The 19765-nt window shown below is 39.7% G+C and overlaps 2 protein-coding genes across 2 annotated transcripts in view; one reads left to right on the top strand and one right to left on the bottom strand.

Annotated features, from left to right (window-relative positions):
• Positions 1-3191: 3191 nt before the first annotated feature.
• LOC148128299 (uncharacterized) lies at positions 3192-6602 on the bottom strand. The gene has a single exon (XM_087923197.1). The coding sequence runs from the start codon at positions 6600-6602 to the stop codon at positions 3192-3194; it is 3411 nt and encodes a 1136-aa protein (XP_087779323.1).
• Positions 6603-10547: 3945 nt separating this feature from the next.
• Positions 10548-19765, top strand: part of SOS2 (SOS Ras/Rho guanine nucleotide exchange factor 2) — a 34705-nt gene continuing 25487 nt past the window's right edge. The window contains exons 1-6 of the mRNA XM_026698775.2: positions 10548-10882; positions 15444-15569; positions 16939-17070; positions 17567-17731; positions 18014-18217; positions 18987-19130. Coding sequence (XP_026554560.1) covers positions 10793-10882; positions 15444-15569; positions 16939-17070; positions 17567-17731; positions 18014-18217; positions 18987-19130 — 861 coding nt within the window. The 5' untranslated portion in view covers positions 10548-10792. The remainder of the gene's footprint in view (positions 10883-15443; positions 15570-16938; positions 17071-17566; positions 17732-18013; positions 18218-18986; positions 19131-19765) is intronic.

Below are 19765 nucleotides of genomic sequence, written 5' to 3' on the forward strand. Positions count from 1 at the left end.
TTAAGACTAAACAAACCAGGTTTCTGGCTCCATTTTATGGCTGTTTGAGAAACCACACCCAATTGCATGCTCTTGCATTCCCTTAAAGATATAGTACTAAAATGTTTATCCTGGTTTATATATTTCTAACTCAAATAGCTGTTAGGTGACTTATATTCCTTACAGTCACCATGGATGACAAGGTGGTCTGAGTTCCTTGCCGCTTACAATTACCAATTAATCCACTGGCCACGGAAGAGCATATCACACGCTGACGCCCTGAGCCGCTCCCCCCTACCTGAACTGGAAGACAACCCGACACCCTCCACATCCACACTACAAATCGAGACTCTACCAAAGCTACCCATCGCCGTGTCAGACATTGTGAAAGAAACCGCAAGAGACAGTCAACTGGCGCGGGTTTTAAACTGGGTAGGAAAAGGGTGGCTGGAAACGGATAATTGTGAGACATTTAAACCATTCGAACCCGGCAAATGGAACTCTCGATGCTAAAGGGATGTGTACTATGGGGAGATTGGGTTATCATACCGGGAAAACTAAGGGAAAAAGTGCTGGACATGTTGCACGATGGACACCTGGGAATAGTAAGGATGAAATCCCTGGCCAGGAGTTACGTATGGTGGCCAGGGATGGACAAGGAGATAGAGACATTGGTGGGAATGTGCAACCAATGCCAGAAATCCAGGCCTACCCCCCTCCCGCACCTATCCTCAACTGGGAAACACCCAGGGGCCCTTAGTCGAGAATCCATATAGATTTTGCAGGACCTACAAAAGGTTATACATTTTTAATAATTGTTGATGCTTACTCCAACTGGCTGGAGGTCAGCGTCATGAGCTCAATGACGACAGAAGCCATCATCAAACAGTTAACAAAATTATTCACAATGCATGGGTTACCGGACCTAGTAGTGACAGATAACGGGCCACAGTTCATAGCATTGTCATTTGAAAAATTCCTAGCAGAACTGGGCATAGGGCATGCCCTAACAGCGCCCACTCACCCAGCTATGAACGGTAGGGTGGAACGAATGATTCGGTACACCAAAGAGGTCTTACACAAAATAGACACAGGTGACATACACGATAAAATAAATAAAATGCTAACCATCCAACACATAACACCGAACACGTCAACCAACAAAAGCCCAACAGAACTACTAATGGGCAGGAAACTACGGTCACACCTCGACAGACTACACCCCACCTACAACCCCCAAAAGCCGCCAGACTCTTCTGGCAAGTACCGCATATTCATAACAGGGGATCTGGTACACACTAAAAACTTTACGGGGGAACCGCTTTGGGTACCGGCAAAAATAACCCAAACAACGGGGCCCCGGTCATACCGATTAGAAACGGGGGACAGTAGAAGCTGGAAGAGGCACATAGACCAGCTAAGGTCTAGAATGATAGCCAGAACCTCCGACCAACTTGGGAACGTAGAACACCCAAACATGCCAGAACCAGACCAAACATTAAGCAATAATAATAAAAACCAAACCAGAGAGGGGGGAGACCCCACAAACACAAATAAAAGGGGAGGGGGAGACCTTCCCCTAACACAAGAAACAATACAACAAACTCCAATAATAAACCCCCAACCAACATCACCCCAAAACCCAGTAAGAAACTACAGCTACTTATTTGAAGACGTCTTCAGTAGAAAGGAAGAGGCAGCAAACCAGCACGAAGCCACTCCAAAGGGAAACAGCTGAGCCGACTACCAGCCCGGATAGGCCAGGTGGGAGCGGCATGGCCGACTCAACCAGCCCGGGTAGACCAAGCGGGAGCAGCATGGCTGACACACCCTTCCAGGAGGTTCCAAGGAGAAGGTCAGGAGCAACAGAGATCCCAGCCAAACCGGCCAAAGACGACAACACAACTAAACTGCGCAGGTCAAGTAGATACCCAAAAAGCCCCGCCAACTTATGTGACTACATAACATAGGATGGACTATACCAAGAGGGGAGGGGTATTCTGTATTAACATATTTGAAATCCTGTAATCTGATTGGCCCACCAGGGCAGCTCACTGATTGGCCCAAATACCTCATTTTGATTGGACAGTATCCCTACCCCACAATTGGCCCGTCTGGATGGCAGAGATATGATTCAAGGAGCCGTCATTGGCCACTAGCCGCGAGCAGCCGTCAATAAAAGAGGCTGCCGTGGCTCTCCGGTTAAGCCGGATTTTAGGAACTAAATAAAGAGCTGAAAAGTCACACTGGTCTCGAGTCTCGTTTCCCACGACTTAACAGAGCTGTTGCAAGACAATCGCTCAGACTGTCCACTGGAACTTGTGTCACAACTACCATCTGCCTGTAGCGAAGAACTGGTGGGAACATAAGCCTGAAAAAGTGGTCGAAAATGAGCATGCAAAATTACTGTGGGACTTCCATATACAGACTGACAAAGTTTTGGAACACAGTACCCTAGATATCACAATTGTGGAGAAGAAAAAAGTGTGAATCGTTGACATTGACCTACCAGGTGACAGCAGAATCAACAAGAAACAACTTGAAAAAAATCACCAGTTATCAGGACATGAAAATTGAACTGCAGACACTCTGGCATAAACCAGTGCAGGTGGTTCCAGTGGTACTCAGCACATTGGGTGCTGTGCCTAAAGACCTAGGCAAGCACTTAAAAACAATTGGCGCTGACAAAATCATCCCTGGTCAGCTGCAGAAGGCCATCTTACTTGGATCTGCTCGCATAATCCGCCAATACATTATGCAGTCCTAAACGCTTGGGAAGTGTTTGACTAGTGATTTGTGATACGAAACCCAGCATGGTTATCTTGTTTGCTGTGTATACTGTCATTTTTGTGTACAATAATAATAATAATAACAACAACTCTATCATGGTATTTGACTAAAGGCTCATTCAAATATGCCAGTCACCCTTTGCAACTAGAAAGTGATGAATGCATATTTGTTAACAGAGCTGAACTTCAGTCTACCACGTTTCCTGTAATGTACTGTAGTAAGGAAGAGGTGTGAAGCCATAAAAATTATTGTTTATCCCTGAATCAGATGAACCACAACATAGGAAATTTTTTCCCAATGTTTATTTTATTTCACTATCATCCTTTTTTGTGTGCTCCGACCACCATCTACCAAAATTCCAGGTTTCTTTTTCATAGCACAAGTGCCTATCTCTCAGTCTTAATTACTTCAAAACAATAATCTTATCCACCAGGCATTTCGGATTCCATATCTGCTTCACTACAGTTTTTTTGTGAACCTTCATTTACCGGTATATCACTCAGAGCATGATAATTCAGCTCAGGTGTATAACTAGGATGCCGAACTGGTTGAATGTCTTCCTTACTTTTCTGAAAGGACGATTTATCTGTTTGTTGATATTGAGATACTAGCACTTTGCCAGTTTTAAGATTTATCCAGCTTCCTTTTGGCATGGATAATGAATCATAAGTGACTGCGGCTTCATATTGCATCTCTATATAAGCTAAGGATTGTGCACTCAAAATATCCGTACTTACATGAGAAACTAGAACTTTCTCAACTTCATCAATGCTCTGCATGTCATCCCAAGATTGTTGAATGCTGAGATTTGATACAGTAATTTCAGATGATTTGTTGCTACTACAGGTTTGCTGATCAAATTTTGCTTCATTCAATTTCACATCAGATATGGGTGGTTTGGAACAACCTGCAGAATTTCCATTGTTCTCCAAAGCTGTTTTATTAAGCAAGTTCATACTTGTCTGCTGACTATGATTTATCAGTACTTTTCCAGTTTTTCTGTTTAGCCAGACACCATTTTCTAGAGAAATTCTGCTATATGTCTGCAGAGCTTCATCTTCTCCTTCTACATATGATGATGAACTGTCAAGAGAACTCCTACTTGCAGACTCATAAGACTGCTGTGCATCATTTGAGGGTGTGCTCCAAAGGATGTCATTATAGTGAAATTCATGTTTCACAGACTGCTTACTTCCTTGATGGAATTCCTGCTCCACATCCAATTTGCTGCTTATTTGGAGAGCCATCCCATCTTCCTGTTCAGAGGCCATTATTTCTTGCTGTTGGCTGGTTTTCTGGGATGATATATCTTCTGCCTGTCTAGATGTTTCCATCTGCTGGTTAGCTTGTTGGAATGCCGTTACCTCTAGCTGTTTGCTAGCTTGTTGAGATGTTTCTATCTTCTGACTGGCTTGTTGGGATTCTGGTACTTCTGCCTCTTTGAAGGCCTGTTGAGATACTATTAACACTGCCTGCTGGCTAACCTGTTTAGATGCTGCTATTTCTGTCTGCTGGCTATCTGGTTGAGATGTTGTCACCTCCAGCTGTTGGCTGGTATATTGGAATGGCAAACCTGCATGCTGGCTGGGTTGGCAGTATTCCACAACCTCGCCCACTTTGGATACCACCATCACCATCTCTTGGCCAGATAGCTGTGAAGCTAATACCTCAGGCTTTGGAACTCCATCTATTAAAGCATCCTCCTGTAAATGTCCTCTTTGGGACTGCAGCAACTTTTCTTGTTGGTTTCCCACAATAGGTTCATCTTTGCATGACTCCTGCAGTCTTTTTTCTGCTTCATTACTTTCTAAAGATATTAGATCTTTCTTTTTAATCAATGCTGCTGCTGCCATGTGAGAGTCATCCTTACAAATATCTTGCTGGGCTATCATTTCCTTTCTGTCATCTTCAACATGATGTATTTTATCAAATTCCATCTTTTTTTCTTCAGGTGTGGAATTCCTAGCAAAACTTCCCTTAGGCGTGAGATCTTCTTTTCTTGCTCTATGCTCCTGAAGCCAACTTCTTTCAGTTTGTTGACTACTACATGTCATTAATTTACCAGTTCTTCTGTTTTTCCAGGTATTCATTCCAACTGAAATAATGCTATAAGTTTGCTGAGCCTTTGCAGCACATGAAGGCTTTTGTTTTGAATCATTTATATCACTTTCAAGGATATTATCCCCAGCTACTTTGTTCACTTTATCTGCAACCAGCTGATGTTCTGCCTCTACAACAGGTTGCTTACTTCCCCATTGAGGCAGTAATGTAGTGGATTGTTGGCTAACACTCCAAGACTCAAGCATGATGGCTTGTTCACTATCTCTCTGGGATTTGGGCATGATGAGTGATTCATTACACCTTTGAGTTTCTGATATATCAGGCATCACACTGGATTCACACACACTGCGTCTGGATTCAATCAGTGGTTCAGTGCTCCTTTGGGGTTCAGGCTGTTTGCTCTCCCTTTTGGACTCAGATACAGTAAGTTGTTCACTGTCCTTTGGGGGTTCAAGTTCATATGGGTGACCACTGTCTCTTTGGAATTCAGGAATAGTGGGCCATTCACTATTATTTTGGGATTCAGATACAGCAGGTTCATCAAACTTCTTGGACTCAGGGCAGAAGGGCTGTTCATTGCATTCTAATGATTCAGGAATAGCAGGCTGTCTGCTGCCTTTCCGAAAGTCAAGCAAAAAGGGATATTCACTGGCCATTTCAGACTCTGAAGAAATGGGTTGTTCACTGTCCTTCGGGGACTCAAAAACGAGGGGAAGATCTGCCTTCTGGAACCCAGGTACAAAATGTGATTCAGGAATCCTCTGGGAAATGAGTGTTTCAGTAGCTCTCCTGGGCTGGGGGAAGTTGGGTAGTTCACTAGACTTCTGGGACTGGAACACGTTGGGGGGTGCACTAACCCTGCGGGAATGGGATATGTCGGAAAATTCCATGGCCCCCTGGGATTTAAACAAGGATGGTTCATTGGCCTCCCATTTTTCATGAAGTAATTCATTATTTTTTGATTCACTTGCAAGAGGCTGTTCACTAGTCCTGTCAAGCTGCATGATGTTAGGTGACTCATTGGTCATCTGGGACTCAGGTTCTTCAATAGCCCTCAAGGATTCAGACAATGTATCTTTTTCACTACAACTTTCAGACGCAGCGAAAAGAGTTTCTTCATTGCTCCTTTGGGAGTTAGGAGTTGCGTATTCAGTGGCCTTTGGGGATTCAGATAAAGTGAGCTCTTCATTGCCTTTTTGGAATTCTGTGGTAGCAGACACCTCTCTACTTTTCCCAAACTTTGAGACCATGGATTCATTGCTATCCCTTTGATATTCTGGAATAGTGACCTGGTCACTATCCTTCTGGGAATAAAGCATGGCAAACTGTTCACCATTTGTTTGAAATTCTGGAACAAAAGATAGTTTAGCTTTCCAAGAGTCTGATATAGCAGGCAGTTCACTTGCTTTCTCAGTTTCAAGGGATAAAGGCTGTTTGCTGCTTCTTTGGGGTTCTAAACTTGGGGAGTGCTTACTGTCCTCATGGGACTCAAGCACAGCAGCCTGTTCTCTGCTTCTTCTGCTCTCAAGTGCAGTATACTGTTCATTAGTCCCTGACTCTGAACTAATTCTTTGAGATTTTTGAACCCCAGGCTCATTACTCTTTGATAGTGCTTCTTTACTGGCAAGTTTCTGTTTTTTCTCTCTATAATTCTGAAGCCAACTATCATTAGTCTGTTGACTCTGGTTTTGCATTAGTTTCCCAGTTCTTCGGTTTAACCAAATAGTTTCCTCCAGTGAAATAATGCTATATGTCTGTTGACCAAATGACATCTTTTGTTTCAGTGGCATTGTTCTATTCTCAGAAGAGATAGTCCCATGTGGCTCCTTCACATAATCAATCTTGTTTTCTGTTCCTAGGCTACCATGCTGTGATTTTTGCTTTAGTTCATATAACTTATCACTCTGATTATCTTTTTTTTTAAATTGATGACTATCATGTTCAAATTCTTTTAACCCAGCTGATGGTCTTTTGTGATGAACTTGCCGATCTTCAAGAGGGAGACTATGAAATTCATGCACTTCAATTTGCTGGCTATCATGGAGACTATCTGATAAATTGGCTGGTAGACTGCAAGAGTGAAGTTCTGGAATGTCAATTGGCTTGCTTCCTCGGTGAAAATCCTGCTGTTTTTGTGGCAGACTATCAATGCAGATGTCTGAAATAACAGGCTTACCTGTTTTTTGCAAGTCATCCTGATAACTACCATGACAAGATTCTAGCATTCCTAATTGTGCTCTAATTTTTGTAATGCTAACCATATCAGTCTGTAAACTTTTTTCAAGCAACTCTCTTTTCAGACTCTGAGTACTATCTGTCTGCTGAGCTTGGTCAATTTTAATTTTACGTATTTTTCTACGTCGTTTTGAGTTTTTTTCCTCTGATTTTATTTTTTCTGTTTCTACTTGTTGGCCTCTTAGTTGGGTCTCCTGCTGTACTCCAAATATTTTTTGCTTTTGAATATTATATTGGGACTCTGATACTGCAGGCTGTTGACTATCTTGCTTTGATTTTTGTCCCTCTGACTGTTTATTAATGTCCTGAGGTTCTTGTTCTGTAGCTTGTTGACTAGCTTGCTTTGATTCTTGCCCCTGTCGCTTTTGAATACTGTGCTGAGAGTCTTGTACTGCAACAGATCGACTACCTCGCCTGGATTCTTCCCCCTCTGGCTGTTGAATACCATGCCAAGATTCTTGTACTGCAACAGATCGACTATCTTGCCTGGATTCTTGCTCCTCTAGCTGTTGAATACCAGGCCAAGATTCCTGTACTGCAACAGATCTACTACCTTGTTTTGATTCTTGCCCTTCTGGCTGCTGAATACTGTGCTGAGATTCTTGTACTACAGCAGAACAACTACCTCGTCTTGATTCTTGCTCTTCTGGCAGTTGGATACTGTACTGAGCGTCTTGTACACCCACAGACTGACTATTGCTGCCTGATTCTTGTCCTTCTGACTGCTGAATACAGTGCCAAGATTCTTGTACTATATGCCTTTGAGATATTTGTTCTAATTCTTGTCCCTGTAGCTGTTGTGTACTATGTTGAGATTCTTGTAACAGAGGTTTCATTTCAGAATCCCCAGAAAATGTTAATGTTTCAGTGTTAGATGTTTCTTTTTCTGAATTGTTTCTTATCATGGATTGATGAAAAGGAAGTAAAAGTTCTGCAAGTGTTTCTGAGCCCGAAACAATACTGGTTTGCTGATAGCTAGATGTCCTCTGACCTGTTCTTTCACAAACCCAAGTCCTTTCTTTGTTCAAAGCCTGTCCCTGAGAACACGTTTTGTTTGGTAGTTTTTGAACACAAATGCCTTGCTCACTGCTGTGCTGAGATTCCACTCTATTTATATCTTGGCTACCATGGTGCATGACTTGTGTCCTTATTTGCTGACTATCATACTTTTCTACTTGTTTAGTTCCATAGCCAGATTCTTGCACACAAGCCTTTTTTATTTCTGTCTCTTCAGAGGTTTGTAAAGGCTGGTAAGCAACAGGCTGCCGATTATTACAATAGCATTCTTGGTCTTGGAGTTGAGGGCTGTTGGACTGTAATTGTTTCTTAAGAGGTGTTACACTACTTGTCCTTGCAGAAATATTTGTCTGCTCACTTTCATCCATTATTTCTTTTCGTCTAAAAATGCTCACTTTGCTATCCGTTTGCAGAGACTTGTCCACCACATTTTTTTCAGAAATCTTTTTAGGCTTTTCTTCCATTATTTGCACAGAATATCCACTTTTCTGATAGTGACTGATCTGAGTATAATCCTCATTTGTGTTAGAAGTATGTTCCAGGTTCTCAAAATTGAGTATTTCCTCATTCCCAGGATTTATCTGGGTGAGTACAATTTCAAATTCACTCAGCTTTTGTTTTAGCAAAATTGCTAAATTAATTCTGAGGCCCTAAGGTACCAGTTTTTGCAGCATCAGCAAGCCAAATCTCCCTTCTGAACCAAGCTGTTTTCCTTTTAAAAGCTACACATAAAAGAAACATAAGTGCTACCTTTTTTGATCCCACTTCATAACGATTAATTCTTTTCATTAGGACTGTTAGTTGGATGTAAATGGAACCATTTTCTAGGTGGTGATAAATCTGTGTTGGGTGCGTATTTCTTATCTACAGCCAGTTGGAATCATGGCCTTTTATGTAAAAAAACTAGATTAAGGAGTTAGCAAGTAATTTGTCAGATGATGGTTTCCTATTCTTACTCCAACTGCCTTTTTCTATAAGCATCAGAAAATGGTCTGTGACATCACTGCACACTGTGCTCCAATCATTTATCTTATAGTTAAGCAAGATTCTAAATCCAAGCCTTTAGAACTAGGAATAGAATTCATTTTTGCCATTCAAGCGCAGCAACTGAAGCCTTGACTATTCTTACTGCCTTCTAAAGAAAGTGATTTTACAAAAAGGCAAGTAATAGTAATTTCCCTTAACCAATTCTTAAGCGGTGCCTTACTGTTAGGAAATATTTTAGAAAATCGTTGAAAATAACGGGTTTGTAGACTGCAAAACTGATTGTTTAATAATTTCCTTTCACTAGATTTTCTGGCAGCCTTCAACTTAATTTCTTGGCTAAGAATTATGAGTTGCAGTTCAGCATGTTTGTACAGGACAGAAGAAAAATAAGTTTTGATTTTAGACCAGTTTGGTTGGCATGAGGAAAATTTTCTCCAGATCAGTTGGCTTTCTGAATGGGCTGAAAACATGAAACAGGTCAGTATGTATGTATTTATCTATTTATTTATTTGATTGGTTGAATTTATTTGCCGTCTATCTTATAGCAAATGGCTCTGGATGGTTGTAGGGAAAATGGTCATGCACGTTAGTGGACTCTGGATGAAGCAGATTAGCTGGACTCCTCCTTTCAGTCAAGATTCAGACCTAGACATGGGATAGAAACAAGCGTTGGGTACAATTTTGGATCATGTCTGGCAGGAGCAGGATGGGGGATGATGTGCCCATCCTGGCTCAATCTGTCGCCATTTTCTGATATTTGGGAATGACCTTGGAAGCACCAGCAAGGGGATTAAAAGACAGTTTAGCCAATAGCAGGCATGTGATTGGGACAAGAGGCTCAGAAGAGTTCCTCCTTTGTTTTGAGGCTGCAAAGGATTAGATGGGGAAAGAAAAGTACTTTCAGCCATACAGGATAGAGTAATCAGGAAACACAACCTGATGAATTAATTCTGATTATTGTAAGGTTACATTAACAGAATTTTTTAAGTCTGGAAGTACTCCTCTCCTTGACTTGAAATAGATATGGATTGGAGACGCAGACCGTAAATGGGTTGAACTCCAACTCTCCGTAATACACTGGCAACATAACTAACGGAAAGGAGATTGGAGGAGTATCTCTGGAAGATACCTGAGGGTGATTTTAGGAGAAGCTCGATCGAAGGAGAGGGCGGCAAAGGGTTAGGCAACTTCTGGTATGAAAGCGTGACGGCCGGGCCGCCTAACCACGAAGCCTCAGATTTCTTACTAGCCTCGGCCTTCCTGGTACTATAATCGCTCTCCGCCTGCACTTCGTTTGAGCGGCTGTGGAGCAAAAAGCCAACCTCGGGGAAAGCAAGGCAAGCCGGCGGCCCCACCTCCATGGAGTATCCGAAGGGGCCGCCTTCTTTTCCCATTGGCACTTGCCCGACAGGCCGACTCCCTCTTCCTCCGGTCCTCTTCCCGGGCCGCTAGAGAGCGCAACTGGACCCAGCCCGGTTGCTTTAGGCCGGCCTCTGCGTTTGCGCAGTGCGCGTGAGACCGAAGCAGCCGCGGCCCAGGCTTGGGAAAGTGGAACGGCGGCGGCGCCTGCTGCGGCTTGCGGCGGGGCCGGCGGCTTGGGAGACGCGGATGTGACCGCGGTTGGCCGGGCCTGCGGGCAGGGCCGGGGAGCAGTTGAACAGCTTCCGTGCTCCTTCCCCTGCCCCGTCATCCATCCCAAGGCGCGGGAGGAAGAAGAGGGGCTATGCAGCCGCCTCAGCCGCCCTCCTACGAGTTCCTCAGCGAGGAGAACGGGCAGAAATGGCGAGGGCTCCTCGTGCCGGCCCTGCGTAAGGTCAGTCCCTCCTGGTGGCGGCGGCGTCGTCCTGTCAGTGCGGGCGCGCGCTCTCGCACACGGTTCTTCAAGGTGGGGAGCTGCGGAGCAACACCCCCCCCCCGCCCGCCTCCGTTGCCAGGCGTCTCCCGGACAGCGGGATCTTTCCTCTTGTCAGTCGGCAAAGTGCTCTTGCTCCCTCCCTGCCCCCCGCCTTCGGCGTGCTTCAGTTTACCTCAGGCGAAGGGTCCCTTTCCGAGCCTGAGGGAGCCGCCCCCGTCAGGGCACGCCCCCTTTAACCTCTCCATAAAGCTGCCCTGCCTAAGCCAAATGCTCTCCGTTCCCCCCTCAGGCGCCAGGAGATCATGTTGAGGAGCTTTCTTTTTCCGCCACCGATTTCTCACAACGCACATTGCGGTGCAGGCGTGATGCTAAGGCTTCAGAAGTCTGCTCTGTATCGTGCGAATGGACTGAGGGGCTTTGGGGTCGGTGGCCGCCTCAGCTCACCTCACCTCACCAGGTTCTTGTGAGAATATTCGTTGTGCGTTCCTGGAATTCAACGTCAAGTTCATACCCAACGACTTATCTGCAGGGTTAGAAGAGGGAAGCTGTGGCAGTGTGGAAATTCCCTATGCTTTCCCAAGAGAAACTTTTTTTTCTTGTTGATAATTAAACTTGTATGCTGCCTGATTTCCAAGGACTTTGGGTTGATGTCTGCAGGGTCCTGCTGGTTTTTGCTTTTAGGACCTGTCCATCTTGTAATTGCAAATTGAGAACAACTGCATTCAGTTGCTTGCAGTGGAGTTTCCCACTTCTGTGCATTATTGCTATGGGGGGTGGGTGGGAATAGAGACTGTTCTGTACATTGGCTAAAAACTCCAGGAGGGAGATACAGGGTTTCTTTCTAACAATGAACAATATAATGCAGGTAATACTTGCTTACTGACTACCTCATGGATTGACTGAAATTGCGATGACCCTAAAAAAAATTGTAATCTGTTCTCACAGTTATGATCATTGCAGTATCCTGCAGTCACATGATCACCATTGAGGTGCTTCTCAACCAGTTTGTGACAGGCAGAGTTAATAGAGAAAGTGGACATTAATTCATAAATCATGATAATGTGATTTTTTTTGTTTCTTTTTTCTTGTATATACATACTAATCTTGTAACTCAACTTCTTTTAACTCTGTACCTTTTCAGTTATATTAAATTATCTTATCAAGCATTCCTTTCTTGCTGGTATAACATAAATTGCAGTCCAGTACCTGGGCACCATACTGAGGAAGATTATAGTAACTGTATGTTGTAAGTTCCCATCTTTTTACGTGGAACTGCCAAAAGACATCTTCTCTCACCATGTGATTCAGATGTTCTGTACAATTACACAGATCATTCGATATTATTCTTTAGTTGGCTCCTTGTATAGACCGGCTTCCTGCCTTGTATTTACCTCTTCTGTATGCACATTGATGTTGTGATCATATTGATCATCATGCTGCTGTAAAATTTTTTGAAAGGAAGGCAGTTGAGTAGATTTGCATGTGTATGGAAATTACAAATATACTAGGCATACTCAAAACACACTATAAAAATATGAAAGGAAAACACAAACTGTGGAATTTGAGATGTTTGTACTGCATGATGTTGACTATTGTTTGAATAAAGAATTCAGTCTAGGTACGATACTGGTCCAGACAATGTAATGTGATTTGTGTATTTGTTTTTGACTCAACAAGAATGAGTCCTTTTGCTCTGATGGATTCATAGTAAGCCTAGCATGGTGAATGAATTAGTAATCTGAGTCATTGACTTACCTATCTGCGCACACACCAATTTTTGTATCCTTCCATACTCTATGGTATTTGTTACTAGTCAAAGTCTAGTCACAGAATCTGCCTTTCTTCTAAGAAACTAAGGATTGCCTTGATTGTCTTGTATGGTTTAGTATAGTTTGATTTTTATAACATAGTATTACATTTCAAGAAAAGCGCAAGAGTTTTGTGCTTGAACTGAGATGGAGCTTTCCTGTATTAAGAAGTCATGATGTGATTCTAATTGTACCATTAGCAGTATCTATTTCTTTTTTAAATAGTTTTCAAAACTCAGAAAAAGACAAGCAGGAGAACTATATAAGCATTTTTCTTTGACCTAGTTCATGTGTGGAACTAAGACATAATGGATTTATTTGATTTATTATGTTGCATGAACCTAGGAGTCTATAACACATACTTTATGGCTTAGTGTACTTTGTGTACTCAATCATTTGTGGGTTGCTTAGTCAAGTTAAGTGGCTTAACATTGTATGTGAACCCAAATATATATATTTGGCCTAATTTATTTTGTCCACAAAGTTATTGTAATTTGTAAACCATCATTTATATTTTGGGAGTATACACCCCTCTCCCCCATCTCCATATTTTATGGCAAGTGAGCATATTTGGAATGTTGGTAACATGTCATAGGCACTGTCACAAAATTTCATATTTTGGCTCTTTGCAAAGAAGATAAATTGGGTACTTTGTTGTTACTAATAGATATATATATTTGTATATATATGCATTTATGTGTGTACACACACACTTTTTTCCTTAAGGATGCCTCCAAATACTCAGAGAAATTATGGAAATACAAGTTAGGTTTGAGACTGATACTTTGCTTTGCAACATGCTTTCCATTCATTTTTTTACTTAAAAGAATAAAAAATAAAATAAAATTGGCAAGCCTGGCAGATTTCAAGGAACATATTATTGTTCCAAGAGCAATGCTTTGGACTTCGCTTAACATGTGAGAGATGCCAAAACAATAATTTCAGTGAGAAGGTACTTGCTATTGTGATAATTTTAAATTATTACAATTTGTATTATATAAATGTTATTTCTGTTCATTAAAATTACAAAAAGATTATTTCTTCTCCCTTCCATAAATTTTATGAGGATTAACCATTTGAGGTAACAGAGTCAAAAATTGTTTTTCCTGGATTATCTTTCATCTGTCTGCTATTTTTGTTATAGAGCTAAATGGACAAATGTTTGTCCATTTTTTTTCTCAGTTACAATATAAGTCTGCATGTAGGAAGATTTACTTTTCAAAAAATTAACTGGAGTGGGTTTAGAAAGTAATTGAATTGGACACATATTTCTAAGGCTAAATTAAAAAGATAAAGGAGTGTTTGAGTCAGTCTCAACTCCAAGTGACAGAACATCCAGCAGTTTTCTTGGCAATAAAATAAAAATAGCTTTCTCTTGGTCGAGTGAAAATAACATCCTAGAAGGCGACAGTGTCAAGCCACTTTCCTAACTTAGCCAAGAAAAGTATTTGGAGACTGTCAACAGGAATTGAAATTAACTAAAGGACATATTTTTAATACTATGCTGTTTTTTATTTTTAACCCTTCAGTGCTTAAATAATTCATTAGAAACTGCTCATCTTTAGTATTTACAGGTTTTTATATTTGTTCTGTGTGTACATATTTACTGATGTAAACTATCAGGAGTTGTCTTTTGAATCTGGTTATACACAAGCATTCTACTCCTTGCAGGGGCCTTTTATTGTCTTGAAGCCCTGTAGCTCCTTATTGCTATGAGGTACAAATGGTAAGAGAGAGTTAATCAAAAAAATCCCATGCAATTATTTGGCAAAATATTTTTTTTCACACAATGAAATGAGTTATCAGTAGAAAATTCAGGGGGAAGGGAATTTATTACAATAATAAATACATTTTATGTGATGTTCTCCTTGAAGAAAATTCAGAAATATATTTTAGTAAAGAACGTGGTGCCAAAGGTCCTGTTTGGTTATGGGAGATGATCATATCATGTCAGGATTGTATGTAACCTGTTAAGTCCTCCGTGGCTTTGAGTCAAAGGAAAAGGCACTTGGAGGCCTATTCTTAAATAACTTCATATGCTGATATGGCTAATATAATGAGTGATTCAGTAATGGCTTTTTTTAGAACTCTTCTGTAAGTATGACATGCCATCCCTAGGGAGAGCTACTTTGTATTTCTACTTCTGATTATGTGCCTGAATGAAAGCATCAGCTTTTCAAAGTTTGTGAGGAAAATTATAAATAACTGCAACTTGTCAGAGTTTGTGAGGAATGTTATAAATAACTGCTAAATTAATTTTAATACAAGTTTCAAAATAACTTATTTCAACTGGGGTGAAGATGTAGGCATGCACACATTTGTTTGATGGATAAACTTCAGAAAGCCCTATATCTTCAGAAATTTAATCATCTAAAAAAAGGGTGTTTTCCAGAATGAGGGAATTGCAAGAAAGTACTGGGTAAAAATATTTCTGCATGATTCACAGTTCTAAATTTAGCAGCATTTTTTCCATTCCCTTTCACATACCAAGGCTTTGAACAATTACAGAAGATGGTAACACAAGTTATTAGTTAATGAAATAAAAGCTTACCTGTATCATTTTACATAAATATTCATTATTGGGCATTTTATTGTGGAGCACTAAGAAAAATTAGTCTTTTAAAATTATAAGAGATATGATATAGTTATCAGTATCTCTGTACTCATTAATTTGTCTTCTGATTGAACATAACAAATATATCTTTCTGCAGGTTCAGCAGCAAGTCCATCCCAACCTTTCAGCCAAGGAAGATTCCCTCTTTTACATCGAGGAACTAATTCTTCAACTGTTAAATAAGTTATGCATTGCACAGCCACGGACATTTCAAGATGTAGAGGTATGAATGCAGTACATGTGAGGAGGGAAAAAATGCAGGTGTTTCCTCAAAAAACAATGCTAGTATGAAAAGAGGAACTGAAAAATGAAACAAATCATGTAAGGGAAAGAGTATTACTTCTGTAAACTAATAACGTAGATCATGAAATATGGAGAATTTTAAAATTGGTATGTGGATATACTGATCAATATTATCTGGTATGAGCTGTTGTACATAATAAAAATAAAACCAGAAAAACTTTCTTTTTAGAGAGATAGTTTAGAGAGTAGTTTACTGACAGTAGATCTTTACAGGAAGTCCTTGACTTGTGACCACAATTGAAGACAGTTGTTAAGTGAATTTGCCCCATTTTACTTGCCATAGTTGTTTTTCTTGCCACAGTTGTTAAGTGAATCACTGCAGTTGTCTTGTTGGTAATACAGTAGTTAAGTGAACCTGGCTTTCCCATGGACTTTGCTTGTCAGAAGGTGACAAAAAGTGATCACATGACCCTGGGACACTGCAACCATCATAAATACATGCTGGTTGCCAAGTGTCCAGATGTTGATCATCTGACCACAGGGGTGCTGAAACAATTGTAAATGTGAAAAATGGTTATAAGGAACTTGTTTCAGTGCTGTTGTAACACCAAATGGTCACTAAATGGTTGGTTCATTCCATGAGTGAACGAAGGGAATTGTACTGATGCCCAAAGTTACAACTGTTACAGTGCCCCTTTGGTCACATGATTAAAATTTGGCATTTAGTAGTGCGCCTGCCCTTACAATTGCAGGGACACTGCAACTTCCCCTTACCTACCTATCTCTTCCTCCTCCAGCCACCCACCAACGCACAAAAAGCCATGGTCCTGGTGGCCTCATCCTGCGCACTGGCTACTTCTCCCCACCTCACCAGGGTTCTCTTTCCTCCACGCCATGGCTGGAGGCCCAGGCCCTCCCCCAGCCCATCACAGCCAGAAGACCCAGACCCTCTCTTTGTCCCCATTATGCCCGTCTCCTTAATTACAGAAAAATGCAAAGGTAGTCGACGACTACCAATGTTCTTCTACATTAAAGCAATACAAGAGAAATTGCATGGTTATTACAAATAAACTTATAAAAAGTTTGTGACAGAGAATCATTTTTCTTAATTCCTAATGGTGTGTTCAGTTCCTTTGCATTATGCTGTTTTCCACTCAACAGAAAATTAAAATAATATTTTGAAAAGTATTTTGAACCAATGCAGTGCTGCATGGCTGTTGTTTGGAAGGGAAAAGAATACTCAGAGAAATAAATGATATACTCTAGCCAAAATTGAAAGAAAGAAGTCTGGCTCTCTTTTTTTTTTTTTTTTTGAGAATTTGACAGCTGATTTTTTTGCACTTGGACAGGAGCGTGTTCAAAAGACATTTCCTCATCCAATTGACAAGTGGGCAATCGCTGATGCACAGTCAGCTATTGAGAAGCGAAAACGAAGAAATCCTCTCCTGCTGCCAGTAGACAAAATACATCCTTTATTAAAGGTATACTGGGACAAAAATATCGGTGATATAATATGACATTTTTAATCTGCTAAATTTAATAATTCCTCTCCCACTCACTCTCTTCACTTACTCTTCCCTAAAAAATATGAAGTAATTGTGAAATAGCAGAATATAACTAAACATGCAGAAAAATATACCCTTTCTTTGAAGAAAAGTGTGTGTCCTGTGGTTAGAAAAGGGGAAAAGGTTCAATCAGAGAAAGAACTATCATTTCTAATTGCGGGTAAAGAAACCCAAAATGGTACCAGACTTACGATAGTATGTAAAGTCTTATACATGGAGGTTATACTTCTTTTTTTCGAGACTTGTATTTGTTCTGTAGGATCATTGACTCCAAATTAAAGTGTATGTCCTTTGCACTCTTTCCATCATGAAGTAACATTCTTTTTGGGCCCAGCTGTCATCTAATGAACTAACTAACCCTAAAAGCATAATATATGGGATTTTATACATATTCTTTTGTGTTAATTTTCAGGAGGTTCTTGGTTATAAAATAGATTATCACATGTCTCTTTACATTGTGGCTGTCCTGGAATACATCTCTGCTGACATCTTAAAATTGGCTGGCAATTATGTTTTCAACATACGACATTTTGAGATTTCCCAACAGGACATTAAAGTATCCATGTGTGCTGATAAGGTGAGGTTCTACCAAAATCCCAAATTTATGTAAATATTTCAGCTCAATTATATGGTTGTTATTTCATCTTTCCATAAGTAGTATCTTTGTTATAAGAGCAGCTTTAAATTACATTTCTGTGTCAATAACATCTACTCAAAGAAATTATGACATTTCTCTCAAAAAATTGTATTATTAATTTATTAAACAATAAAATATTGAATTTGTTTTTCAAAAAGGCCATAACTTTATATTGGGTTATAAAATATTTGCTCATGTGTAAAATATTTCTTTTCTGTTTAGGTGTTAATGGATATGTTTGATCAAGATGACATTGGTTTGATTTCCTTATGTGAGGAAGAACCTTCTTCTTCTGGTGAACTTAATTACTATGATCTTGTCAGGACTGAAATTGCAGATGAAAGACAGTATCTACGGGAGCTGAATTTGATCATAAAAGTATTTCGAGAAGCTTTTCTATCTAACAAAAAGCTGTTCATGCCCAATGTAAGTCAGTCTTTTACCAAATTGGCCCTTTGTTGTGATACAGTGTGTGCTTTGAAATAAATTTAATTATGGTAAAAACTTCCCTCTCTTCAAATCTTATTTTAATGACCAACAGGTAACCAACATGCTTTATTGCATGTTAGTTTTCTAGTTTATCTGTTTTTTAAAGTATTCTTTTTCAAAAATACAAACAAATTCTTTCTTCAGGGAATCAAAATGAATTACCTTATACTGATGCAAATCATAAATAATGCATAAAAATTGCAATTGAAATCTTGCCATATACTATTACAACTGCAAATCTTTTAAAGGTATTTTGAGACTTGGTAGCACAATACATGGAGAAGTTCAGTTCTATGAATGCTTTCCATTCAAAAGAGTAGGACTTCTTATGTAAAACACCACTTTTACCATAAATGTCTGTTTAAGGAAAAGTAGCTGAGGTAAGCATTTTATAACAGATAAGTTTGTGTAGAAAAAGAGAATATATACAATAATTCATCAAGTATAAAATTGTTTAGATTTGACTTACCAACATTCAAATACCCATACTTCAACTCCCAGAATTCAACTCAACCAATTCTGGGAATTGAAGTTCAGACATCTTAATGTTGCTAAAATTGAGAAACACTGGTCTAAAATGATATAAAATCTTCCTTAATCTTTTGGTTTAATTTAAATTACTGTATCAATTTTTAATCAATTAGCAGAATATTTAAAACATAAATGTAAAAAGATACACATTCAGAATGGATTTTCTTTTCCTCAGGATATTGATATGATATTCAGCAACATCACAGATATCCATGAATTGACAGTGAAGCTCTTGGGATTAATTGAGGACACAGTTGAAATGACTGATGAAAGTAGTCCTCATCCCCTGGTTGGCAGTTGTTTTGAAGATCTAGCAGAAGTGAGTTAGCAATGTCCGTCCATTTATTATTCAGTGGGGCATGACTAATTCAGATTTTTTGGTGGGTTTATGAATGAATTTCTTCTGCTATGGAGGATTACTCGGTTTTCCTCTCTATCTACAAATATATAATTAGCCTATTAAAGTGCAGGTATATATAATTTATTATAAAACTTTTTTATAACTGGGAATACAGACTTGAAGAATATACATGGTGGGTAAACCTAAAAAATCTTTTTTCTTTAAACTACTTATTCGTTATGAGTTCCTCCAGTGTTTGTCTGAATTTTAAAAAAGATAAATTAATGATATGATATCTTAAATGGGAAAGTACTCATTCAGGTATCATGTTGTCTTAGCTTATTAGCAATTAAAGAATGTCAAAGTTATGTTTTAATAATTGGTAAGTTACTGTAGTGGTTTCTTTTATCACAAGTGATGACAAAATATTCTTGCAGAAAGCAATGGTGAAATGGCTTGTGCTCTTTCTGAAGTACTGGTTTGTTGCAGAATATACCATACAGTATGTGGTCATAGCTTCCTTTTCTGTAATTTATTAGAAGATACTAATAGTTTGCCTTTCTACTTTAAAAGTCTTTACTGATTTAATCATTTTCTTAAAACTATGATATGTA

This window comes from Pseudonaja textilis, chromosome 1, assembly GCF_049901715.1.
Source record: "Pseudonaja textilis isolate UNSWEBS1 chromosome 1, rPseTex1.2, whole genome shotgun sequence".
In the NCBI taxonomy this organism is placed as follows: Eukaryota; Metazoa; Chordata; class Lepidosauria; order Squamata; family Elapidae; genus Pseudonaja; species Pseudonaja textilis.

Coding starts and splice junctions, on each gene's coding strand:
- LOC148128299 (XM_087923197.1), bottom strand. CDS start 6,602: ATGTCATTTGGTCAACAGACATATAGCATTATTTCACTGGAGGAAACT.